This window comes from Dermacentor albipictus, chromosome 2, assembly GCF_038994185.2.
Source record: "Dermacentor albipictus isolate Rhodes 1998 colony chromosome 2, USDA_Dalb.pri_finalv2, whole genome shotgun sequence".
Taxonomy (NCBI): Eukaryota; Metazoa; Arthropoda; class Arachnida; order Ixodida; family Ixodidae; genus Dermacentor; species Dermacentor albipictus.
Genome location: NC_091822.1, coordinates 183,345,522 through 183,371,842, shown reverse-complemented (window position 1 = coordinate 183,371,842; position 26,321 = coordinate 183,345,522). Strand labels below are relative to the sequence as shown.

At 44.6% G+C, this 26,321-nt stretch overlaps 1 protein-coding gene across 2 annotated transcripts in view; it reads right to left on the bottom strand.

Annotated features, from left to right (window-relative positions):
• The window catches only part of RhoGAP1A (Rho GTPase activating protein at 1A), a 172,047-nt gene that overhangs the window by 6,270 nt on the left and 139,456 nt on the right, over positions 1-26,321 (bottom strand). For both annotated transcript variants that reach the window (XM_065454388.1, XM_070534549.1), the window contains exons 2-22: positions 21,492-21,583; positions 20,560-20,679; positions 18,829-19,014; positions 18,013-18,120; positions 17,846-17,891; positions 17,646-17,698; positions 17,284-17,403; positions 16,497-16,630; positions 15,457-15,524; positions 12,336-12,442; positions 12,149-12,208; positions 11,873-12,011; positions 11,288-11,352; positions 10,416-10,455; positions 9,970-10,044; positions 8,361-8,458; positions 7,252-7,419; positions 6,430-6,539; positions 5,624-5,763; positions 4,696-4,830; positions 2,215-2,320 (exon numbers count right to left, since the gene is read on the bottom strand). In XM_065454388.1, coding sequence (XP_065310460.1) covers positions 2,215-2,320; positions 4,696-4,830; positions 5,624-5,763; positions 6,430-6,539; positions 7,252-7,419; positions 8,361-8,458; positions 9,970-10,044; positions 10,416-10,455; positions 11,288-11,352; positions 11,873-12,011; positions 12,149-12,208; positions 12,336-12,442; positions 15,457-15,524; positions 16,497-16,630; positions 17,284-17,403; positions 17,646-17,698; positions 17,846-17,891; positions 18,013-18,120; positions 18,829-19,014; positions 20,560-20,679; positions 21,492-21,583 — 2,170 coding nt within the window. The remainder of the gene's footprint in view (positions 1-2,214; positions 2,321-4,695; positions 4,831-5,623; positions 5,764-6,429; positions 6,540-7,251; positions 7,420-8,360; positions 8,459-9,969; positions 10,045-10,415; positions 10,456-11,287; positions 11,353-11,872; positions 12,012-12,148; positions 12,209-12,335; positions 12,443-15,456; positions 15,525-16,496; positions 16,631-17,283; positions 17,404-17,645; positions 17,699-17,845; positions 17,892-18,012; positions 18,121-18,828; positions 19,015-20,559; positions 20,680-21,491; positions 21,584-26,321) is intronic.

Genomic DNA, 26,321 nt, shown 5'->3' with positions numbered 1-26,321 from the left:
GCAGCTTTTAAAAGACAGAAGGCTTAATACCATAAGACAAGCTAGAAGTGCACCCCTAACTAGGTAACACTGACTTTTCAAACCACAATGCAGGAAGTGGCACCCTTGAACACAATGAGCTTTTCTTCCTTTCTCTTCATACTCTTTTCCTGGTCTTTTCTTACGGAAAACATTTTTGTTCATCTTGGAGGTGGCAGTTCACATCAGTGGTGCCACTGATGAATTGAGATTTACAGCATTTTCTTGTAGCAGGAAAAATGTTAATTTTGGAGCAATCTGGAGTACCCAAATACAGATTTCGTAGCATTTTGAAGCAAATACTGTCTCATCTTTCTATTCCCTCTCTTCCGTCGTCCCCCAGAGTGGGGTAGCCAACCAGACACATTTCTGGTTAACATCCCTGCCTTCTCTCTTTATATCCCCCTCCTCCTCCATGGAACAAATAAATGCCAAATGTTGGACGCGTCCTAGGCTATTTTGAACACTTAAAATTGACAAGTGTTATTCCAGAAAGTGTTTGCTTGCTTGCTCTGCCTCTAAATAAAACACTCAGTGTCCTTCCACTCTGTGAAGAAGGATAACCGGTGAAGCTGTCTGTGTGGGCCCTTAAAATGACGAACTGCACCTCCGCCGTGGGTCGGCTCGACAATGCACTATCTTTGGGATTGGCACACATACCGGGAGCACTTAAAACCTACTTCACCTCCGCCGTGGGTTGACCCGGTATCGCTTTATCTTTGAGATCGGCCCTCATACAGGGAGTGCTTGAAGGGCCCCTCACCAGACCACACAGCAAACTTCGGTTATATGCTGGAAGTTATTATGTGTCCTCTAGGGAGCGCTCTGCCACAAAAAAATTTAATATCGGCTCATCAATGGCCAAGATATAAATATTTCAGGGCCGTGAACCCATGATATCAGGAAGCTAGCTTCACCGCAAGCATATATGCTCTCTACGTGGCACCATAATCTATACATGGCACCATCAATGGTCTATAAGTTCCATAATGGCCCGGCGACTTCAAGTTCTATAAGTGGAGCCGGCTCCACCCTCGATGTGGGCGCTCACGAGGACAATGACTGATGGTAAACAAAAACACCATCAGTTGGCTATGAAACTGCGGTCTATGAAAGTGCGGTCATGTTCTGGGCCGCAATATTGTAGTGATGCGTTCCGTTCAATTCTATATGCTACCCTTATTATCCAGTGCTCACGGCAAGCTGATACCATTGATAACGCAGGCAGAGCACCGTTCTTACCACTGACAAAGTGTAAAAAGGGGTGGCACTGAAAAAAGCATCGCTCCAAAATCGTGGTCCTGTTATATGTTGCCAGGGGTTGAAGATTTCGTACATGCATCGGTTGAACTTTGGTCGATCTGTGGTGACAGCATGACAATAATACAGATACGGACTGACCAGATCGTGGGCAAGTGTACGTGCATGCATCAACGCATTGACAAACTTCAACTTTATTTCTGAACGATCCCTTTTGGGAACACTTTCACTTTCGTGACACAGAGCTCGAACAGCCAAACACGGAACAAATATTGCTGTAATCAAGTGCAGAACATTTGAAACATTTAATAAGACAATGCTTTTATGATTATGCTGCTGCAGAAAATTTACACCAGTAGCAAAGTAGAATACACTTGGTTACTGCTATATTAGCCCTGTAGTTTTCTGGTTAAGCTCTGCACCAACAGGTGGATGCATCCTACAGACCACTCATGCTTGCACCTCCGTCCATCCACTAAAATGCCCTGTCCGCTTAATTTACTAGAATACCAGGCATGTTGAAATTCTCTAATGATAGAATCAAGAGCCTATGCTACCTTCATCTATTTCATTGTTCAGTTACCTGTTTACTGTATGCTCAATCTTCAAAAAGTTATCCTCCCTCTGTACATGTATTATGGATGTGCTGGAGCACTTCACTTATGCAGGTAACTCCAAGATGGTCCACATGCTTCTTGAGGTTAGTTAAAAAAGCATTAAATGATGGCTTAATTCAGTCAGACGCTTAGTCATAATGCCCATGCAGTCAAGTTGGTGATCAGCACATCTGGAGTCTCAAGTAATCCGGGACCAGTGAACAGGACATTACTAGTACTAAACCTTTACTCGCACTACAAGACTAGGAAAGTGCTAAAAGCTACATGACCCAAAGCAGAGAGGAGACGAACGCCAGAAGTTAAAGAGAAGCACACTCACTTCACCATGTGATCGATCAGGAACACTGTGACATTTTGGTTTACTTCTGGAAGTTTGCTGAAGAGGCTCAGGAGCATGTTTTTCTTTTCTTCTTGGTCATGTTTACCTGCAGGAAAAAGATATGTGTGTGCAAACAATGTTATTCAATAGGCATTCTTACAGCTATCTCTATTTTTTATAGATAGTTTACAAATAGACAGCTTTGTTTAGTCATAACTACAGATGATTGATTTGACTGATCAGGTTTAATGCTTAAACAACTGCAGAGGCCATGAGAGATGCCACAGTAAGAAGCTCCAGATTAATATTGAACATGGAATTCCTTAACGAGCACCTAAAGCTCTGTACTTGAACATTCTTGCATTGTGCACCCAATGGAATGTGGTCGGTATGGTCAGGAATTGAACATGGGACCATGTGCCCAGCACCAGAATACCATCGAAACCACTGAGGTGAGCTTTCATAACTAAAAATGTAGGTGTTCACCCAGGAACACATACAGCAGAACCTTGTTAATACGTTCTGGAAAAAAATGTCAGGAAAATGCGATAACCAGGAAAACATACAACCCAATGTCTCTAAAAAACTTGGCAGACTTAACTGTAGCCGGCACCTACACAATGCGAAGTGTTGCACAAATGATTGCAACACGAGGTGCCGATGCGTGCCGAGCTGGTGGGGTCTGAGTGAACCAAGATGTGCATTGTCGTGTTTGCTGCTTCAGCACGCTTTCATTTGTGCTCCTTGAATTCAGCCTGGGTCAGAAGATTTTTCGGTTGGGGCATTTTGGTGAGGAATGTTGACGTGCCAACTTGGCGAGAATAATTAATTAAGGCAAGAGACAATGACATGGCATGAGTTGAGCTGGCAAGTCCTGAGTGGCCTGAGATGTACTTTGTCATTTTTCTATTGCGCAGTGTTTTAAGACTGCGATAGAAAACCTAAACAATATCAAGCTGGTGGGTGACACCGACCTACAGTGCTGCCAGAGCGAAACATGGTGCCTACCTCACACCGCCTGCAGCAAGGAATGACGGTGACTTTGGCTTATCGCCTATTAAAAGCATGCAGTGTGTTTCGAACCACACTACGTCACATGCACTGTGAAACAGATTGATGAAGGTGCTTATTGCAATAGGGTTGGCTGTTACAGCTATGAACGGACATGCGATGACTTGCGAGGGGATTTGCTGGTACATACCAGAAAAAAAGTAGCAGTTTCGCCCGAAAGGCGAAGCAGTGATTGCGATAGCAAATTAGCAGGCAGCTATGTGAAGTAAGGATACTAGTTTTATCAGCCTTATAAAGCTGTAATCATTCGCTTACCAGCTAAATTAACAAACATGGTGTCACACACGCACAGGTAAACATGAACACATCGCGCTATATGACAGTGGAAACTTTCTGTCAAAATGCTGGAGTGTGCAAACGTGGATGCAGCAGCAAGCGAATTGACCTTCATGTTGTCTGCCGCTTCAATGCAAACTAAATGTTGAAAGCACAGCATATATGAAGCTACCGGCGCTCGGCACATGCACTTAGTCCACAGCGCAGATCACTTTCAAGTTACAGCGCCCGCGCGGCCGTGCCATAAGCAGCAGCCGCGGGAGTAGAATGCTCCCCTCGTCTCCCTTGCCTCCCCCCCCCCCCCTCCTCGTGCTTCGCACACAAAAGAAGAAGGTGCGCTTCTGCCCTGCCTTCCTTTCTCGCATGTGTAAGCTTGAGCCGCAATTGTAGGCTGACCCTTGCAAGCTTTCACTCTCACGTACGGTGTGGCGATGATGTTATCATGTTTGGACTTTATACAGATCATCTCGGTGATGGCAACGATGAAGGCAGAAATGCGCTTGGAGTGTCCATATAGTTTCTATCGCAATAAAAGGAACTGAGGGCGTGCCGGCATTTTCACATGACATGGATGGGCAAGTACTGCGGAGAAGCGGTCGTGGAGGGTGCCCACTCCTTTCATTGACGTGTGCCTCATGCCTTTACTTGTTTGCACGGTATCTAGTGGCCGAAAAACATATGATATGATCACAGTTTGGCGATGTAGTGAACGTTGGTACCAAAATATAGTGTTTTCTAGGAACATATTATAACAGGCAAAAAAGAAATGTAGGTGCATTGGGTCATTTTTTTGTGTTCTCGATTGCAAAATTAGGCACTGGGAACCTGTATCAAATGGAATTGTATCAATTAGGTTCTACTGTATTAAACAAAACTATAGATTTATACAATTTCTGGTGTTTAGCAGATAAGTGACACATATACCAATGCAATAGAAACAACTATGCATGCTACACATTTTCGTGTTGATGCACTAGACAAAAGCTACCTGATTCTTGGTACTTACCTGTTATTAAATGAGTTTTCAATCAACAATTTCCAATTTCGCACAAGATCTCTGCACATTCAATTTTTCACACCATAATTTGCATACAAACTTAAGCTATCAGGTTCTATTTGAAAAGGTGTACTCACTAAATGCTTCGAAGAACTTTGGATAGAGAGCATCGGTGAAGAGGGCCTCTGGAAGCTCTCGCAAGTATAGCTTCAATAAACCTGTGACATTGTTGATGTCCACCTCTTTGAGTAGTTGCTCAGCTTCGTAGGGATCTGTGAGGCATTCAGCCAGAAAAAAAAAAAGGCATAAGTTGTGTAAGCATAGAATTCTGCATTATTCAGTGGTGTTCATAATATTACTGATGCATCACTAGCCAGAGCCCCATTTCAGTGCCAATTCAGACTGTCTTTACATACATAGAAATGTATTTTGTAATATGCGTTTGTACACCTAGTCACGTACGTGACATGTGCCAAGGTTTTGCCACAAGAGCCTATGTTCTTCCTGAAAAGCTGCTGGTGAAGGCTGATAACGCCCACTGAGACCAACCACCATAAATAAAGTGTTTTGAAGAGCACCATAAGACCTACAAAGGCCAGAACATACACGAAGTGTGCGAGTGTAACAATCAAGATTGCATACAGGGTGTAGAGTTCGAATATTGCATTGAAGCTGTTTGCTGTATAGCCATGGAATTTTGTATTAAACAAGTAGATGAGGTGTGTAATGTGTCTATCAATAAACAGAAATAACAGTGCACCAGTGAATAGCTCCTGGATGTTTTGTTGAACACTACAAGTTCTGCACAAACCCACAAGGGTGTACTAGTGCTATAGCCAGAGTATGCTACTAGATAAGTTGTAGGCTGTTGGAATAACAAACAATAAAGCTTGAATATGCCATCTCTACCCAATGCATCACCAGAGTCTAAGTTAATTATACTGTTCATGTTGTTCAACCAACCCTGTGCTCTGTAAAAAGAGAGAAACACAGGCAAGTGGCCATGCAGTGCGACACCTACTGAGAAAACATGTGAGAAAACATGTGAGCCCTATCACTACTGACCATTTTCAAATGTCCTCTTCAACCTCTGAAGGTCTGATGCAGAGCCAGACACTCTGTAGAGCCCCACTTCGTTGATACCTCGACGCTCAACCTCCCGGACACATGTGGTGATCACGAACGGCACTGCACTCTTTTCCTTCCTGCAGTGACAAATGGAAAGTTGTAGCGCTGTTGACTCAAGCTGCTTGAATCTGTCCAAGACATGATGACTGCCCATAGATGGTGCCACTGCCTAAGCAATATGGCGGCACCCATTAAAAAAAGGTCTATACAAAATGGCCTAAATATAAAATGTTGGCCTGTGTGACTATGAAACAGATGGTAAGTTAGCTGAGAAATACATATAACATATCGATACTTGTTGCTGGGCTAGATGGCTCTAGTTGTTATTGTGTAAGAGACATAAAACCATACGAGGAAATGACCGAACAGGGAGAAAGTGAGAAATTCAGGGGCCATTTAGCAATAAATGCGAGCGAAATGTGTTAGCATTATGTCGCACCTCTTCGAGGTCCTGGATCTATGATTTAAACTGCCTTCACCACATTGCAAGAAAGTGTCGTTCATCAGCTTGCTCGACACACTTCCTGCCTCTTTGAGGAGTGGAGTGCAACTGACGATAGTCCGGAGCAGACCACCGTCAGTTGATCAATTGATTGATTGATTGGCCTGTTCATCTGTCCGTCCATCCATTAACAAAACATTTAGATACAAAAATACATAAATGACAACATAGGTAGTTGGTGCCTGGAAGGTGTGTGATGTACACCAAAAATGCTGACACATTAATGAAACGAAAGACTTACTTGCAAACCTGTTGCACCTTTACTCCAAAAGATCCAACGGGTTTACATGACGGAACCCTCTGCAGACCAACATCTGAAGAGTTGTACTTTATGCTGAGGTTGAGTGTGAACTAAAAAAGAAAACAATGAACAGCAAATCACATTATAAGAACTACTGCAAAATTCACTATGAGAATAACTAAAACGCAATTTCAACCAGTTTAAGAAGTTTACACACTGACGTTTGCTCTCTCTGCTTTTAATGAACATCCAAAATTGTTAGTTTCACCAAGAATGGTTATAGGAATGACTATTGATGGATCGGTTATCAGTAACACAAGAAGAGTTATAGCAGTCTTTCAAAGGCTGCTATAACTCTTCAGTCAATAATTCTTCAGTCAATGTGCTTGAATGAAATCTACCTAAATTGTGTATTTAGAAATAATGTAAAAGATAGTAAGCAAAGAAAAGACAGGAGCCATTTTGCACTCGTTACTAAAGCAAATCAGCTCACTCTCATCTGCTGCTCAAAACTTCTGCCATACAAATCAATCTAAATGTAACTTTAGTTAAAGAAGTCAAATGAAAGCATATATTTAGGCAGCATAAATGGCCAGTATACGACAACACAGATGGGTGCATATCTCGCTGTACTGTCACCAAGTGCTTTTAGAACTCGCTCACTGTTTATGTTACACTTCATTTGAAGCATAGGTAGTGTCACATTTCTGTACGGGGTCGCTGCTCGTACAGAGAATTGTTCGCACAAAATGGTGCCAGCCTACAACCATGTTACAGAGAAATTAAAAGCACATTGTTTTTCTTTCAGTGAGGAACACCTACGTCCTGCAGACTGAACGACTTCTCCTGGTACTTGTCCGTGAGCCAGGAACGACTCATCTCAAAGGCAGCCTTTCCCCGCAGCTCAGTCATGGTTGTGCCATTCTTAATTTGCTCCTCGTAGCAAAGTATTCGGAGTGTTTGTGATCCATCCAGATCAATAACAACTTCCTGCAACAGTAAGAGAGAACCACAGTAATTGTTACTAATAGCGAGTTCAAATGGCACTGACAAAATGACATGAGCGGCAGAAAAGGCCAGCGCTGCCAAATATGAAAAAATGTAAATCAATGAAGAACTAAAGAAGATCAAAGGACAAAGATAGTACATCCATTTCAGCCATTACAGTGGCCTGATCAGCTCTCCTGCAGTACAGAAGACTACGATCTGCCCAAGTTCTCCAATAGTAGCACTTCTTTGATGACTATGCAGCATACTACACTCTACTATTGTGAAGTAACAGACAACTTGCATATACTGAGATAAGAAAACTCATGTACAAAGTAACATCGCAATGGTAGAAGAGATATATGTCTGCAAATTTGCATGGAAATGCATTGGTGTTACACATTTTCCCACAAAGCTTTCTTAGCAGTGGAGGACAAAGCTACGTGATACACCGATGCATTCTGGGACAGGTTGTGGGGGTGAATACGTCAAAACTGGTGGTAATCTCAGGCTTTCTACCCAGTAGACATGTCTTGAGCACTAACATGCATTACTTCTGCAATGGCGATATGTGTGCTAAAGTTTGTCATTACAATGTTAGCAAAACTTTGTTAATTAAAGGCTTTATTGACCATCTTATATCGCACATTAGCTGATGTTGGTTGCTGCAAATTTTGGCCAGCATTTATCACTTTATGTCCAATCAGCTATATTTAATCATGGAAGACAGTCATTGGTGAAATGCTTTGTTTATTAGAATCACAGGACACGCAAGAACTATTGCTGCCTATGGTTTCATGAGTCAAAGAAAATGTTTTTACCGTACTTACATCAAAACGTGGCAAAATTACCTGAATTATTCAGTCACCCTAGTGTAAGATCAATGATAAGATGAAACTCCGTGTAACATCCAAACTAAACCAGATGAAAAAGTGACAACCCACCTGGTTGAAGTTTGGTTCCATTGTGTTCTGGCATATTTTCGTTTTGGCTTTCTTGAAGAAATGCCCATAGGAGTCTACTTCAAAGCAAATGTAAATGTCTGTCAAAAAAAGAAGAAAAGAACATTTAGTTCAATACAATATACAAAAGCAATAAAATCTTGCCTCGGTAAGTAAGGAATATGCTTTGCAGATTATGAAACAATATTCAATTGAAATCGGAGCATTTCTTGCATAAGCAGGAAGACAATGACAAACCAAAATGTTACAGTCTTACAGCATCTCAACGTATTTCCCCAAGCTAAAGTATATAATAAGGAATGAAATGTGCACGTGTAACTTCTTTGTATTTATATTTTTCTAACAAAAAAAATAAGATCCTGTAAGTTATTCAGAAAGAAAAATTTATTGCTTGGTGATGGACATTAACAATAATGTCCTACACTGAATGTCCTCTGTTAAGAACAGCCCGCTGACGTGCAAGTTTTGCCAGCCAGTTGTGACAGCGGGCGTCAACTTTTCGAACCTCTAGCAACGGCGTCACTAAGTCGACTGTGTGTGGAGAACAATACGCATATCCTGGACTCTCCGTCACTGGAGCCAAGATGAGTGCGATGATGCAGGCTTTGTGCCTGAGCCCGCCACCGCAAGCCTGGTCTGCTGTGAACGAGGGAGTCCCCGAGGGAACGTAGTTCAAGGCCGCTTCCCACGCGCTGTTCGAGACGCAAGACAATGGGCAGCCGGCCGCGCTGCGGGGGTCAGCTCGAGGAATAAAGGGCACCTTTCCTGACGTAAGCCCCGAGTTCGGCGAAGACCGCCTGACCTTGGTTGAGGACCGTGAACCTCGCGCAAAGAAGTGTGTGTATGAGTGTGTGTCTGTAATCCTTCGCGCAGAGAGGCGACTTGTTTACGATGACTGGTCGAACGTTTCGTTCACCATGGGTTCGAGGGAGGACCGAGTGTTTATAAACCACTGTTGTGCGGCTGTGCAGTGCACTTTCTCTCGCAGTCATGCTAGACTGATGAACTGCAACGTCCTTATGCAGATACTGTAAATAAACCCATATTCCTTGTTCTCGATGAGAAGCAGTCCTTCCCTTCATCAACATCCTCAGCGGGGATAAGTTGGACAACGGCATGGGCCAGCTACCATCTAATTCATGCCCGATTCCAATCTTGACGACTGATTACGAGCGATGGGATTGAGCCCCCAATCCTTACACTTCCTGTCCTGCTGGCTGATCCAGAGAAAGGACCCTGCTACTCAAGCATATGAAAAATGCCAGTTTACAGCACTGAGCGTGTACTAAGCCTCTGCCCCCATGCTATGCATTCCTCATTTTTTTTTTCAGGTTTTGGAAAGAAGCCACGATTGTGCCCGCTTATACAGATGTGATGGTATGTGCACGAAGTGGATGCGACTATCTATCATGGGAGGAATTGTAACTCGTCATATACTGAGTCCCAGGCTACCACAAACGGGGCAAGACCATGAATGTCTTTTAGTCCACCTTTTTTGAACTCCACCATATGACTTCTGAGCAGCAAACATTACAAATGATGTGATTGGTTCTTGAGGAGAAAATAAAGAGATGACTCAAGTTCAACAAACCTGAAGGCGTTGTGAGCCCCTGCAAGTTGTGGACAGTGATGAGAAGGTCGCCAAACAGCAGGTCCTCATCTTTGGCTGCATTGAAAGAGGCAGAGTGCCGCCACATGACATCAGGTACATTCACAAAAACAATACTCATCTATGTCATTAGTCAAATTCTGTCTAGTTTAAACTAGACTATTAGACATTGGAGTTAAATTTCTGCAATCTCAGTTATTTCTACAATTAGGAGAATGGATTTTAGGAGAACCCTTATAATTACAGCATCAGCAAGGAAATGCCACTAATTGCCACTGCATAAGTAACTGTCCTTTGTAATTTTATTCTTTGTCTTCTCCTTCTTGCTATATTGACATGAAATCACAAAAACATCCCCCCAAAAGACAGAGAAAAGCAAGCTAGCAATCGTCTGAAAGCTTAAAGAAACATAACTGAGGATGTCCTACCTGTTCTCGTCAGGAAAGATCCCATGTTGGTTCCCATGCACTGCAAAGTCAAGCATACATGAAAGAATGATTAAAATGCTTTAAAAGTTTGGCAATATCAGTAGTAACAAGGCCGCACAATTACCATGGTGATGTAAAGAGGCCATGGGATGAAACATTATTTGTGCATTTCTATATTTCCTCCCCAAGCCGCCTCCTGGCACATAACAGTGAAGCCCTTGCCACAGCTACAGCATGGCTCAAAGATGTGCATGACTTTACATTCTGATGGCAATTACTGTGCATGCTAGGCTACAGTGTACTCAACATTGTCTGCACAATGTAGGCACCATCCAAGCACAGATGGCATTCCCTCTCAAACTCCCAGAGAATGAAGAGCAGGAGTGCACACTTCATAAAGTTTATGGTGCTAAAACATAGCGTCCTGCATTTTCACTGTGACAACTTCAAGAGAAGGTTTTGCATTTGCTGCTGCTTTGTTCTTGCTGAAATTATGCAAGAATACTATTGCATTTTTTAGTCTGCATAATTTTAAAAGCGCTTTGCATCACTGTTTATCTTGTTTCTGCAGACTTTCAGTTGGCAGCAGTTAGTGAAGCCAGTCAGCATCTTTGGAGCAGCTCACTTCTCTGATGTCGAGGTGCACGCAGGACACTGGTTTGTCATTATTTTTTCTTTTTTACACTAACCAGGCAAAAAAAAATTGTGAACGCTTCATTGGATATTTAGGTCAAAAGGGACAGAATTTTGCCACAATATCTAATGAAAACAAGCTGCCATAATTCAATATCTTCTTTTGAAGTTGTTAGAATATAAACGCAGGCCACTACATATTCTGAGCGAATAGGTGTGAATAACAAAGCAGCACTTGCCCCTCTCGCTGATGTGATGCAGCTCTGCAGTTCGAGAATGCTGGGTGTTGTGACAACCTGCGGGGCTGCAAAGTAAGATGGTGCGGGTGAGTGAAATTCGCAAATTATTGTGGGCTGGGTTTGAGAAGCAGAGAGGCTGTTTGATCTTGGTGAGCCACACATGTAGCACCTCATTCAGAATGCGATTCATAGTATGTTTTTATACATCATTGCTATTTGAATGACTCTTATATTTGTAATGTGTAATAAGTTCTTGTGTATGCTGTTCTTACATTATAAAGCTCAATATGCCTGTAAAAATTTGTTATTTTTCAGCATTATGCAATGATATGCATATACTGATACGAAACTGAAAATTATATTGTTCTGTCTTCTGTTAACAGATGCATATCTTTTTGTCTGCTGATGTTTTTTTCGTACTGCTGCCCACTGCAATACAATTGATGTTGTCTGAATGACAATTGCCTTGTCAAGCTGCTGTTTGATGCAGTTTACTGCAACTGTTCCTCGCTTGTATCAAGAAAAAAATGATTTGATTTGAAAAAACAAAAAAAAACAAAAAAACATCAACATGACGGTGGATACCTGTCATGTGCAGGTGGTTGATGGCCTCAATCCACTGGGATCGCTCAAACTCTGACGAGAGGAAGAAGTTGTACGTTTTGGTGTTCTTGAAGCCAATCTTAAATGGCAGGTTTGGAGAATGCAGAACCAATTGTGCCTCCTGCGGATGAAATAAAAACAACATTAATTAAGAAACATTCATGCTTAAGAAACAATGAGCAAAAAGGACTTATTCTCATTGTGTCTTACTGTTGAAAATATGTCTATAATAATAATAAAAAAGAAAGGATAGCTTACTAGTTCGCTGAGTTTCTTTCGATTTCGTTCCAAGTTACGACCTGGTGGCTTTCCAAGCTTCTGAAATAACAAAAGAGATGATGTAAGTACCAAAGCGAGAAACCTGCAACCTGTATGTTTAAGTCTATTTATGTATATGTTTATGTATATAGTCTAGGTATGAAACAGACAAGATAAAAACACTCACAGCATTGTCTCTCTCTTCCTTTGCAACAGCATCTCTCAATGTGCTCGTTCGTGACCGCAGTTGGCATACATTCACCTTGTTGTCTTCCCTGATGGGCTCCATTTCTCCTGCAGAAGATAACATGAGCAAATTATACCCCTTAATGAAAAGAAATCAAATTGCAACCTTATAACAAATGACAGTGTGTCATACAAGGCCGACCAGCACTTTGAGAATGCCATGCCTTTCAAATCAGACCCTCATGTTTAAGCAAATAAACAATTTGCAATACTTTGACACTGCTAGCAGACACACAAGAGCTTGACATCTGAAGGAATAATGACTGCCTTAATTGTAGAGTACAAGGGTCAGTCAACAATGAAATTCAGGGACTCTGAAAAGAAATGTTGAATTGCAGAGCTTAAGGTCTTGAAGCTGGCACAACTGGCTATGAGGAATGCTGCCGTGGAGGACTCCGAATTAATTTTGATTGTCTGGGGTTCTTAACAAGCTCCCCAAAGCACAGTACATCAGTGTTTGTGTATTCCACTTTCAATGTAACGTGGCCACCGCGGCCGGGAATCAAACTCACGACCTTGTGTTCCGAAGCACAAAGCCATAGCCAATGAGCCACACAGTGAGTATTCAGGGGCTTTCATAGCATTTCTGCAATTTCGCAATTTAGATGAATAACCTTGAAACATCAGTTTCAGGAAATCTGAACACCACAAGCACAAGAATGTAATAATTTACATAGCTTATTAATAATGAATGGGACGTGGTATTGCAAAACCCTATAATTTCGCGGACCCAACTGTTCGTGGCTCGGGGACCTTGGGCATATTCTAGGCTACTAATTTTCACGATTTTGCGCATGTGCTGTGTGGATCTGTTGGGCCACAAAGGCTCCTCTTGCGATAAGCAATGAGATGTTGTATGACAGGAGGCTTCTTGGCTTCCTGGCTCATTTGCTACTCTTAAACCCACTGGAGCAACACCAATAATCCATTACCTACAGAATGTGATCATACCCTTACACAGAATGGCAACGCAAAGCATTCAGGCTGCCCTCTGCTAGCCAAGGCCCTGTGCTTCTCTGAGCAGACATTGTTCTTCAGAAACTGAGAGCAACACTCTTTATGGTTTCTTGTCTGATAGGCGTACAAGCCATCTGTAGCCTGTAAATGTGTACTTAGGCAGAATCTTCAACTCTGAAATGAAGACCAAGTTCGTCGATTGGTATATGACAAAACCACGATGCAGCCGAAGCAAGACAAAGATGACAAAGTGCCTTTAATGGTCTCACAGACAAAGCCACTGCACACCGACTGGCTCACTAAAGTATGACATTCCCTCTTTGTGAAGCCGGAAATTCTCCAAACAGCATTTGAGAGGAGTGGCATAGCACAAGTGTGCACAGCTGAGCAAATCCAACACAGCATAGATTGGAGGGCACAGCCAGCAGAATTGGCCGGGAAAGTAAAGTTTTTAGAGCGCAGCTCTTTGGCGTCCGTTCCTGGGTTTCGCGTCGTCGTCGTCGTCGGCGTTGTCGTCGGCGTTGTCGTCGTCGTCGGCGTTGGCCTCGTAACCAGCTCGCCGACGAATCTGCTGCTCCGCCGCCGCGCATGCGCGCTGTCGGCTCTCCGGGCGAGGGAGGATGATGGAAGGGAGGAGGAGAGACTGTGGAGGAGGGCTGGCTACACAAATGGCTCTTTGGCGTCCGTTCCTGGGTTTCGCGTCGTCGTCGGCCTCGTAACCAGCTCGCCGACGAATCTGCTCCGCCGCCGCGCATGCGCGCTGTCGGCTCTCCGGGCGAGGGAGGATGATGGAAGGGAGGAGGAGAGACTGTGGAGGAGGGCTGGCTACACAAATGGCTCTTTGGCGTCCGTTCCTGGGTTTCGCGTCGTCGTCGGCGTTATCGTCGGCCTCGTAACCAGCTCCGCCCCCCTTTCATCCCCCCAGCGCTAGCAGCGACCGACTGATACCGCTTTCGTGAGTCCGCTACCGCACTCACGAAAGACGTCGTGCACTTCCTGCAACTCGCATTAACCGTCCATCGATCCACACCGATGTTAGTAGTGGGGGACTTTAATGTTGACATAAAGACAAACAGCAATTTCCTAACACTTATGCGGGAGAACATCCCGTTCCTCTCGCTCGTAACGCGTCCCACGGCTGTGACAACCTCGCGAGGCACTTGTATAGATCTCGTCTTTGAGAATCAAGCATTGGTGTACCAAGTCGAACATATATCAGTCTATTTCTCCGACCACAAAGCTTCCTTCATGACTGTCAAGAACTGTTAGTGGAGTCTTTGTTAAAGGAATACGTGTGAAAAATAAAAAAAAAATTCTGTCATAGCGCATACATGTGTTGCTCGATTTCTTTGCCTCAATCTATCGAAAAGGTGAAACAGCTCATTTGCTGCGCTCAAATTTCGCATTAGGAAGTAACGTAATCGTCGGTAATTTTTTTTTCGACTTAGTGTCCATCCGACCTTCTCCTGCTGCTGCTAGCGGCTGCTGCTTACGGCGTGGGCATGCGGGCGTCATATCCTGAAAGCAATCTGTGACATGGCCAAAGTGTGCGCCCGCGCGGGCCTCATCTTCAAAGCAGTCTGCAATATTTTTTATCAGTGCACATAGTGCCGGTAGCTACGTATGCGCAGAGCTTTCGACATTTCGTCTGTGCCACAGCGAGAGATGCACGAAGGTCAATTCGATCGCTGCTGCTACTGTGATTCCTCACTCCAGCATTGTGACAGCAGGTTTCTGCGCTCATTGAGCGAGATGCATTTATGTTTACCTGTGCGCACATGACACCGTGCTAACTTGTTAATTTAGTTAAAATACGTTGGTGGGCTAGTTGGTTTGAATCCATGATAGAACACAAGAGACAGCGCTGTCTCTGTCCGTCTGTTTCTTTCTACGTCCTTGTTCAGTCGTGCTTACACATCATATCATCGTTAATTTAGTTGGAAAGCGAATGTTTACAAGTTTATATGCTGGATAAAACTACTATCCTTACTTCGTACAGCTATCTACTAATTTGCTATTGCAATCAGTGCTTTGCCTTTCAGGCGAAACGGCTACTTTTTTACTTATATGCAACTATACTGCTTTTAGATAATGATGGGACTTACCAGTGGCATCAATGAGGGTAACAAGGCTAAGAGGGATGTACCACTTGACCTCAAAAGTAAACTTTTGCCTGGAAGAGAAAAGAATAATGTGCAAGGTACATGTGATTTGTTACTAGATTTCTATCGCCCAATTTTTGATAGGCAAGGTTTAGCATGCAATAAACGACAGCAAGATTCTTTCTCCAAACTTTCAAAATAATTCTCAAGACAAAAATACTAATAGTTCATAAAGCACCGAGCAGCCGCCTACCCATCCAAGGCTTCAAAACAGTGTACAGCAGCCCCACATGCCCATTCGAATTGAACCCGCGTCCCTATGGAAATATGTATGGGGGCATCTCATCACCCTCACTGGAGTCACATCCAAACACCATCATACTTTGGGGAAATTTGGACTTCATGACACATGGAACACGGAACAATATCTTCAGCTATGGCTTCAGTCTTCACTCCACCTCTGTATTTTATGCCGTATCAATTTTAGGGTATTCAAGGTGCACTGTCCAGTTTGGCTGCCCAGCACAAATCATCATGATGCAGGCAACTACTCCATAATATTTTCGTGGTTTCCTTGCGTCCATTGCAGTTCCATTTGATTTTGATGGGATTATCAGAAACGACACATATGAGTTATATGCAAATTTATGTAAATATGTAAATTACATGTAAATTAAGGCAATACATATTGACTATGCATATTTCTATCTCAATGTACTAACTGTCAAATTTATCCTGAACATCATGTATTTCTGCGTCCTTGTGAAAAGCTGGTTTTACCATTACGAACACATAGCATAAATAAATAAAAGCATTGTCAACTCCAGAGTTATTCAATATTGTAGAATTCTATGATGTTTCGACACATTGAAAAATGAAAATTGAAGGTCAAATGCAATGCTCTGCCTCTGCCAGCTGGTGAAGTCAGTTTCACCTTCCAGGTGCAATTGGTGCCCGTGAAGTTGGATAGCCAAACAAAGAACTCAGTTAAGCAACAAAATGCCAACATGAAATTTTTGCCCAGGCCGTGTAGCTAAACTCACCTGCTGGAAGGTTTGTACTTGGCGCAGACAATGACGTCATTGAAGAGGAAAAGGTGCCTGAGCTTCCGGTGTCCCTCGGAGTATTCCACAATAAAGCTGTTTTTCACGACATGCCTAGGAGCCCTGTCTTGATGCTGGAATGAAGTGGTAGACATGAGAGCGTTATCATTGGGCCAGGCTTATGTAGAGAAAGCAGGTGTGAGTGTTCAGCACGATGCAGTAAGCAAAACGAGAAACTCAACAGCAACTATAAAGATTTAAACTAATTAGTGGTAATAATATAGTTAGCTTCCCATCACTCAACAAAGAGAAGTGAATGATGTACACAATAAATTTTGCAAAACTTTGGAAGTTTGCTTGTCTTATTTCTTAAACATTATGAAATACGTATTTGCTGTTTTTAGCTTGCTTTGCTTCCATTATTTTTGTTTGCCAAGAACTTCTTTTTGAAGTTCATAGATTTCAGGTTACAACATATGACATCTTGCCAGAAGCCAAAATAGTTTTTCTTTATCCATCAGCCTAATATACATTAACCCTTTGCATGTGTAGTTTCCATCTCTCCAAACTACAACATAAAACCATCTAGATAACAATGTCTATGACCTGGACTATTGCTCAAATGTCCTTGATATATGTCCCAAACATTGCAGCCAAGGTTAAAAAATTAATGGTTTGCTATGTCTAACAACAGTTACCAAAAGATGCGATTTAAATCATAAGTTCATGAAAGGGAGTTGTGGCCACAGTTTTAGTCTGGTAATGTGTTTGCTTCTAATATACTTACCGGGAACATGCTTTCTGGTGAGTTGAGCTTGAGTTCATTCAGGAACCGCTGCGTGAGCTTTAGCGCTGCCCTGAGGTTGTTGTAGTCATGATGGCTGCTAGGTATGTAGTGAAGAAGGTCCTGAAGAAAGAAGAAAGAAAAATTACCATCTTAGTCCACATAATCTTCACTACAGCCAATGAAGAACAGCTTCTTGATGGAAAAAGAAAATGTCAGTCGGTAAACAAAGAACCAACAGCAGCAAACTGTGGCTTGTGATAACAAAACAATCAAATGTGTGAGGGCTTCTGACAATGGTTTAGAACTACAATGGACACGAAAATTCTGTCACAAACATCAGCAACAATGAATATAAAACTCACATGAAGCACCAGTGCATTTTTCTGCACCCTCGCCACTGGCTTGTGGAGCAAATCTGTAATGACAGATACATTAGTGAGCAAAAAAATTAGGCCACGAAACTATGAGAGATGATGTATTGATGAAATTGAGCTTTTTCTGGATCAAGCTTGATCAGCAGTTAAACTTAATATCAAAGCTGGGTCAGAGAACATAAAAGCACCTTCTAGTGTTGCTGGCTGTCCTTTTGATGTGTTTAACTTGATGTTCTGGAAGGAAAAAAAAATGTAATCAACCCCTTATACTGAAAGAAGTAAGATAACTGTTTCAGCAATAGAGCAAAACCTTCAGGCCATAAGATGTTCTCAATGAAAGAAATAATAATTTCACCTTGAACAGCTCCTCAAACTTCAAGTTTGATGCGTTACAGTGCCGCACAGTCTCAATGGCCTTGGAATAGTTCTCCAAGAACAGCTTGTAAACTTCAAGGCGACTTGCCTGCATTGCAGAGAAAACAAAAAGCAAAGAAAGAATGACATGCCTGAAGATGCTATGTCACCTACAGCTTAATATAATGCTGACAAAGTTGCAGTCAGTGTTTATAGGCAAACAGTGTTGTATGAAATCCCATACTATTATGCAAAACTGTGGACACACTTGCACAAAACCTTGCAGGACGTCTTCATATGTGTCACTGCTAGCATGCGAAATGAAGTGACATTCATGTGATGCAACAGTAGCATATTGGTGATTTCAGAAACTGCGCAGCTAAGGCAAATCATGCCTATCCAATTCTCTTCCATTTCCTGATAAATGGAGCCCTCCTTCCCCAAGTGTCAAGATCTTGAGAGCAAAGGACTGCAGCTTCTTCGATATCCTCCTGCTCTTTTCCTCTGATGCCCTTCCCACCATAAGAAATAATGTAACTGTCTGAATATGTAGAATAAAGGCAAAAATTTGCTAACAGTCTCAAGTGATGCTACTGCAGCATTTAGCCCCACTGAGAATGATCCCAAATCTAGAAATTGCATTCAAACTTTACAAATAAGCATCCTCAGGTCGATCTTAAACAGAAACATTTAAGACACTAGCTGTTAGGCCATGCTACCTTAAGCAGACAAGAGTTAAGCTTCAACATGCATGAAATATACACAGGAAAGCTACAGCAATGACAAGAGATGTGCAGACAGAGGCAGTGTCACCCACCAGGAACTTAAAATTCTCGCCGATTGTTGGCTTGGCATCCCAGTTCTCGCAGTTCCTGCGCAGGCCATCCCGGAAGTTCTTGTGCGTCTCATGGAGCTGCTCAATCTTGTAGAAGATAGTGTCGATCTCCTCCTTGGACAACACTGACTGGTTCGTTCCGATGGCGCTGGTCAGGGCACGAGCGTACTGTAGGTAATAAAGAAAGTTGTTGAACAGGTGGCTTTGCTTACTTGCTGATCATGACAAGCATAATCGCAAAGTAGCAGGGCTGAATGCGCCAATTAGTATAGTATATTTGTAAGCTTGACCCAAAAACCTTTCTTCCAATACGTGGAGGCAGGATTTAAACAGAATGTTGAAAAAGAAAAAAGAAAGATTCACCGACGATTACGATACTCCCTAATTCGAAATTTGAGTGCAGCTCTTTTAATTTTGCGATATATTGGCTGGCATGAACAATCCGTCTCATGCAGCACATTCCAAACGGAGCCAAGTGTGGCGAGACTATCTTGCTAAAGTGGAGATCGCGAGAGCCAGCACGTGGGTGAAGCGTTGGCGCGATTCACAGCAGCCATCGCCGACAGACCTCCCAGATGACGTGTGCTACTCTGGCGCCATCTTGTAGTCATCGTTGCCGCACTAAGCTTCTCTTATCATGCTTTTGCCATACCCTCCTCTGCTTCCCACCTCATGGTTCCACTGCACCTTATCCGCTTTCCTCCTCGCATCTTTCATCCCGCACTGGGCTCCGCAATCGCTTTCATCTTTCACTGACTTTATTTCTGCCTCGCTTTCTCCAAATAGAGGGCTTCTCTCTACGTGTCATTGCCTGGGACTCCCAGCGATTTCGGCATCCCAGCCGTTGTTTCCTGGCCAGCACCATGGCTCTGCCTTCAGGCACATTCTCAAGTTCCTGGAGGACACGGGGCTGTTGTGTAAATTGTGAATGCCCCGCATGACTACTGCTAACATCAGTACCTAACGGTACCCGGGCTCTGCAATTACCTCGACCTTCTCTCTTTACTTTCTTCTTTATGTCCCCCTCCTTTCTCCAAGGCGCTGAGTCATGCTCCCTAAAGGATTGAAGAAAATAGCGCCTCTTCCTCATCACAATGAGTCTCTCTTTCTCTCTTTCTCACTGTGCTCGTTCGCTCGGTGCACCGCTGCCGATGCCGACACTTGCAGCAGAAACAGGCGCCTAAGGGCTGTGCTCTAAATGATGATGTACATGCAGAAATAAGACTGCACTTCATGAAGACAACATGCAATATAAACAAATATCTGTCAAAGTATAAGCAGACATCGTAAGTAACAGTATGTGAACTGATAAATGGAGGGAAGGACACAGCTTATAGTACGCTTGTCAAAATTCTAAGCTTTGGGCAAAAGATCACTTTCTGAGACAAGATGCTGCATTTCCAGAAAGACTGGCAAAAAAAAAAAGAAGTGTATGCAGAACTAACACCCCTCTTACTTATCAATCAAGCCATTGTTGTATAAGCAAATATCCATGAATGTGTCAACACACATAATAAGCAACAGTAACACAGCATTGCGATACCATTTAAAACCTATCGCAAGCACCCAAAGAGAGCTGCACAAATCCCTTTGGTCCCTTTTCTTGAAGTGAAACTGCACTTGTTGTAATGAAAACGATAACGGCAACTCTCTCAACGTAGCTTCGAGATGCACTGTCACACAAGCTGTCATCAACTGCTACAACTTGCTTACCTGATTAAGGGTGTCGAGGCAGTCCACGTATGCCGTTTCACTTTCGATGATGCTGCTCACGATGCACTTGCACATGGTCAGCATCTCTGCCTCCGATGGGGAAGCCTCCTGGGCAGACTCCTGGCAATGATTGAAACACAGTGATAAGTAATCAGAGGTGGGTATGCGATAAATGCAGACAGCGTTAAATAGCATCACTATTGATCAACAAACAGACCACAAGAATAATAAATTCAGAGGATGGCAAGAAACTCACAGACGATGGATCACAAGGGGCTTCATTCACATACATGCGAGCTGGCATTTTTGTTTTTTTGTTTTTGAGGGCTGATGGTTCTAATGAATAATTTTTCCACTTGCACGATACTCTAATACATTGCAATACAGTCAGTGATCCCCAGTGCAGGTAGCCACTGCCAAACACCAATTTGAATTCATTTCCCTAATCTTCACTTTAGATAAATATGCATCTTTGGCACTCTTTGGTCTCCCAAGTCCTTGCAGCAAAACACGCCATCAATTATCATCATTATACCAAAGCGTCAGAGATGGTCCCTACAATTACATGCTGGTCTCAATAACACGATCATGCTGCCTGGCTGCTGACATGATTTGTCGATGTCTCTCAGTAAGATGCACAGAAGAGGAAGGGCCTAAGCAACACAACTGGTCCACAGGTAGGCATACAGCTGAATGACAACAAGACCTGCAAATTAATGAAGGCTTGACTGATTCATGTGTCTGAACTCTCTGGAAGCAGGTGTCCAAAACATATAATTGTAAATGTTCCATACGTGTAAGTCCAAGATGCACTCAGAGCCCCCATAAACAGATGCACCCAGTTTCTTTTTTACTGAAGCATGTATATCCACTTTATGATTGAGAATGAAAGGGAAAAGAGGAACTCATATGATTTGACCTTTGGTACTTACATCTTGCTCACTGTCCCTGGAGCCCTTCTTCCTTGCTGGGGGCGTGCCAGTACTGAGGAAGGATGCAGACTCCACGGAGCTGCTGTACACACCTGCATAAGAGAAAAGAACAGAAAAATACTTTGTGTGAGAAAACACCAGATCACTGCATCGAAATAGCAAGAGGCTGCGAAATAGACATGCAACAAGGTTAAGGAAACCCAAACAATATTATAAAACAATATATCACCCAAACAATATGACCCAGTGCGATATTTGGTCAATAACCTCAACAAATTGTTGGCTAGGGCACAAGAAGCTATTCTTTAGTGTATTACAACGATTTGCTGCAAAGAAAAAAAAATATAAAAAGAAGTTTGACATTCCGCATTGTGCGAAACTGCAACGGTGTCTCTAAGAACGTGTTGCCAGTCACCCGGCCAATGGTTGTGCAGCCTTTTGATACATACAGATTTCACACTGGCATTTCTATGGATCCGTGTGAGTTGTTTGCAATGAATTTTTTCCCCATAAATTCCTAGTGAGCGCCGTCATATATATATATATATATATTTATATATATATACGGATGGTCTTAATGAATCTGGATGCATATGCTCTCAACAAATGCGAATCCGAAGCAATATCTGAAAACTGAATGGAGTTAGTTTTCGGGAAACCGAACCAGAGGGAAAGCAAGCCTAAACATTTTCAGTTCATATCTGAAGGTCGCGTTGCTGCAAACGATGCTGTCTAGCCTAAGGCTGACTTCTGACCATCGGCCAGCAGATGGGCCGAGCGAATCAGCAGCACCGCCCTCCGGCCAGAGCTCCCGGCTAGGCCTCTTACGCGAGAGCAACCACAGCTATAGCGGTCCGCGACAGAGGCACCGCTCCGCAGGAGATCGCGCACAGCCCAAGAGCGGGAGGCCACGGAACAGGGAGAGCCCGCTACTCGCTTCCGTCTTGTCGTGCCGACCATAAATCACCGGGAGGGGACAACAGTCTTGGAACAGTAATGGGGGAGGGGCGGACGGAGAGGGCAATTCGCGCGGAGGCGTACGCACACGAGTTTTCTCTGTCAAAGTGCAGAAGCGACCAGCTATACAGTCGAGCCACACATTTATTACGCTGTACAGAAGATCAGAAACAGACGATCGAAAGCGCGCGCGCGAGGGCACCGTGCTTCACGAAACCAAAAGCGCCGCCTTGTGTCGTCGCACGAGAGGCTGCAGAATACGTGCACGACGACTTCGAGGAACCAGCGCGGTGCGCGTGACCATCGGGAACGACGGAAAGCCGCGCGCAAGATCTTTGACGCGTACATTATTAGCAAGCGGAAGTTTTAATGACATTCGCTAATTCAGAACCCACCGTCAAAGCATACGGATCGAACGGCCGGCTGCAGTGGCGTAGCTAGGTCGTCTGGCACCCGGGGCCCATAGGTCTTCCGTCACCCCGCGCACCCCTCCCCCTCCCCCCGGGTGTAGTCGAGGAAGGCGAGGATATCGACAATTTCTGGCTGTCTTCAGACGTATATGACACCCCCCCTCCCCCCCACCTGGCCCCTTGCACCCGGGGCCCACGGCCCCCCGGCCCCCCCTGTTGCTACGCCACTGGCCGGCTGCACTTATTTCCTCATACATATATACGGTGGTCGGCTACGATCTGCCGTGATCAAAGTGACGAAAGCGCAGTGGTCTCAGCCCGAGGCCACGTAGTAATTCGTGCGCTGTGAACACCGGCGGCCCTTATTTTTTCTTCCGTAGGTGCAGAGCGGTAACGTGGCGGGGCTACTGCGCGGCGGCCGAGTACGCCATCGAGGTTGCAACCTTGTCACGAAGGGCGCCGCCCCGGTAGCTCGCCGAGGCGTTGGCCGCTGTTCGCCTACGCGTCAGCGTGCCTCGCATCACCCGCTGTGGCGCGCCTACGCGCGCGCGGCACTCTCTTCTGACCTCGGGGTCGTTAGCACACGCACAGAATCTACGCCCCCCCCCCCCTCCCCCTCCCGTTTCGCAGTCTTCAAAGAGACGAACGTCGATCGGGGAAACGTGTATATTGCGTAACTGCCGTAACGCGGCTGTAGCTAAGGGCAGACAAGATCAACCTGTCAGTCAGGGCTTTAGGAGCGGGTACTCCTAAGGCCCTGCAAAAAGAGGGGCTTTAGCCTGGTATCCCTGGTAGGTACTCACTTTCGGGGATACCACCGGATGCTATATACCACTTTCGCGAGACTTCACGTCACTCGGCACGTAAGCGTCTAAGGGAAACAAGGGCGTCCTGCGCCGAGAATGTTCCTCCAGGTAATAAAAGCAAGTATGAGCGATTGTCGCGTTAGCTTAGTAGTGAGTGAATACATCGCAAGATAGGCGGGGAAATCGGTATTTCGATGAGGCGAGACGAGGGAGAAGGGAGGGACAGTGCACGGCGTATTATTCAGCACGGCCACGCAAACAGTGGACGTATAGATTACCTTGAGGAATAAGAGCGTGGGGTGCAAAACAAACCGCGCGCAAAGTCTGCGCCATCCATCTACGCATACGACCCTGGAGAGAATGTGGCGTATTTCATTTCAATATGAAAGAGGTATAGCGAGACAGGACGTTTACACACACAGCTCTGCCGTGCACGTAATGTTACATTATTGAAAAAAAAAAAACGAAATCGCGCTACAGCTCGACCTTGGAACAACATAGGAGCTGCGCGATGTGTTCAAGAACCCGCGTACGTATACGAGCTACGAAATTCGCTTGCCGCTGCTTTCGTTAAAACAAAACGTGATCTAAACGCTGGTGCAGTGCCATTGGCGACGAAGCAAGTTAGCCGCCTGGGGACACTCTGCGAGCTATAGCAAAGGTGGGCTTTTCTTTTTATTTATTTTTTTTCCCAGGGGCACCGCCATATTGCGTAGGCGGGGCTCCATCTATAAGCGGTCCGCTTTTGCCGCCATGCTATATAAGCCTGTCTAACCATGCTGGCTTGGGCGAATGCTGTGTGGCAGCTAAAACAATAAAACTAAAGAGCTGGACCATCTCCAATCGGTTCTGCAGCACGCGACGGCAACACATTCAAGCAACGCCACGCCGGCTCGCACAGGCCAGAGAGGAGGAATCCTTGGTTGGCGGCGCGCCGGTTGCCGGCCGATAAAACGGTCTACCGCGTATACCGGAATACCGGAAGCGCTTCTGGCGACATCTCCAGACGTTGCGATAAAGCAATGCACGCTAGAAACGAAACATGCTTAATTCGCTCATTTTCGCATCGCACGACTCTTCGCCGCCAAAGATAATAATAATAATAATAATAATAATAATAATAATAATAATAATAATTACAGTAGCGCCTAGGCATCAACGCTTTGTGTGTTCGCTTCGTAATCCCGCATCGATTTTATGCCTCCTTCAATATCAACAAGCCTGAAGTATGGGAACGCGTTAAATTTTGCCTTGTTTGCCAGTAGACGCATACTCCTACCTTTGACTCCTACTCTGTCCTCTGCCCGACTCCCACCTCGCTCTGTAACATTCTGACACGATCGTCGTCGTACGCGCGGAAAACTGCTCTCGATACTCGTCCCCGCACTCGGGACGTCGGCCACACGACAAGTTTCTTTGATCATCACCGCACAACGACGGATCACTATCCAGGTGCTACACCCCTATATCTAGCAGCACTCGACAAGCACAACGACACGAAATCAAATCGATAAAAGGAGCAGCAACGCACGCACACAGCGCGTAAAACAAAGTACGAACGGTCTCTGACGGCGCATCCATCCATCGAGTCCGTTAAGCAAATTAGGCGCCTTTCCAGGCGCAGCGTGCGTATAATAAAGACCCCGCAAGCCGACAGACAGGCCGTAATCAATATGCTAATTTACACTACGGCTGCCGCGTATCTCTCCTTACCATGCGCACCGCCTCACCTCGACCCCCCCCCCCCCCCCCTTCAACTCTTGAGACAATAAGCCAACAGTATACATAATGCGCTTCACGCGTCGCTGCCGAACGATTGTGTTTTTCTCTCTCTATCTCTCTCTCTTTTTTTTTCATCACGCCGGCGACTTCTAGACGCCCAAGGGATGCTACGCAAAGGGGATCCAGCGACTCTCTCTTGTGATCAGAAAATGGAAATGCAAAAAAGACTCGCGAGTGCTTGCCAGCCCCCGCGAAACAACCAACAAACTCCGCTTTCAGCTAAATGGCTCCCAAGGCGAGCGTCGGGTAAGGACCTTAGCGTCGGGTGGGGGCTGAATGGAGGTGCAGCGGGCCAGAAATTGGACGCCGAAAGAAAAAAAAAAGGAAGAAAGGGAAAGAAAGAAAAGGAAAACCGAAGAATTGCAGGAAAGACGCGAGTAACGCGAAGGGGAATGCGACGCGACAAGGGCGCTTTGAACTGGGTGGTCGGTCCCGCCTCTCATCAGAATGCTCTTTCATGCGAGAAGACGATTACGGGGACGCCGACGACGAGGCGAAGGCAACGTGGGAGAAAGGGAGCTAGAAAACAGTCTTCGCTTTGGGAGCGAATTTTAAGCGGACAAAAGCGAGGCTGCGAAGGAGCGCCTGAAAAGCTGGGCAAACGGAGGCGCAAGGGCGACGTCCTCATTGCGCGATCATCGCCTCGGTTACTTTCTTCACTTTCAATCGTTCTAAGCGCCACAGGGGAAGCGGAGGAGCTGGAGCATTGAAATGGAGATACACTGTAGAGGCAACATTAGGTTATAATTCGCAATTCTTTCGCTATGAGCTGCATGCACCTCATTCCTGACTTTCATACTGTTCAGAAGCAGCAAATAGGCGACGCCTGACCAGACGAGACGCTTGGTTTGCCAGGACACAGCCGTAAAGCTTTC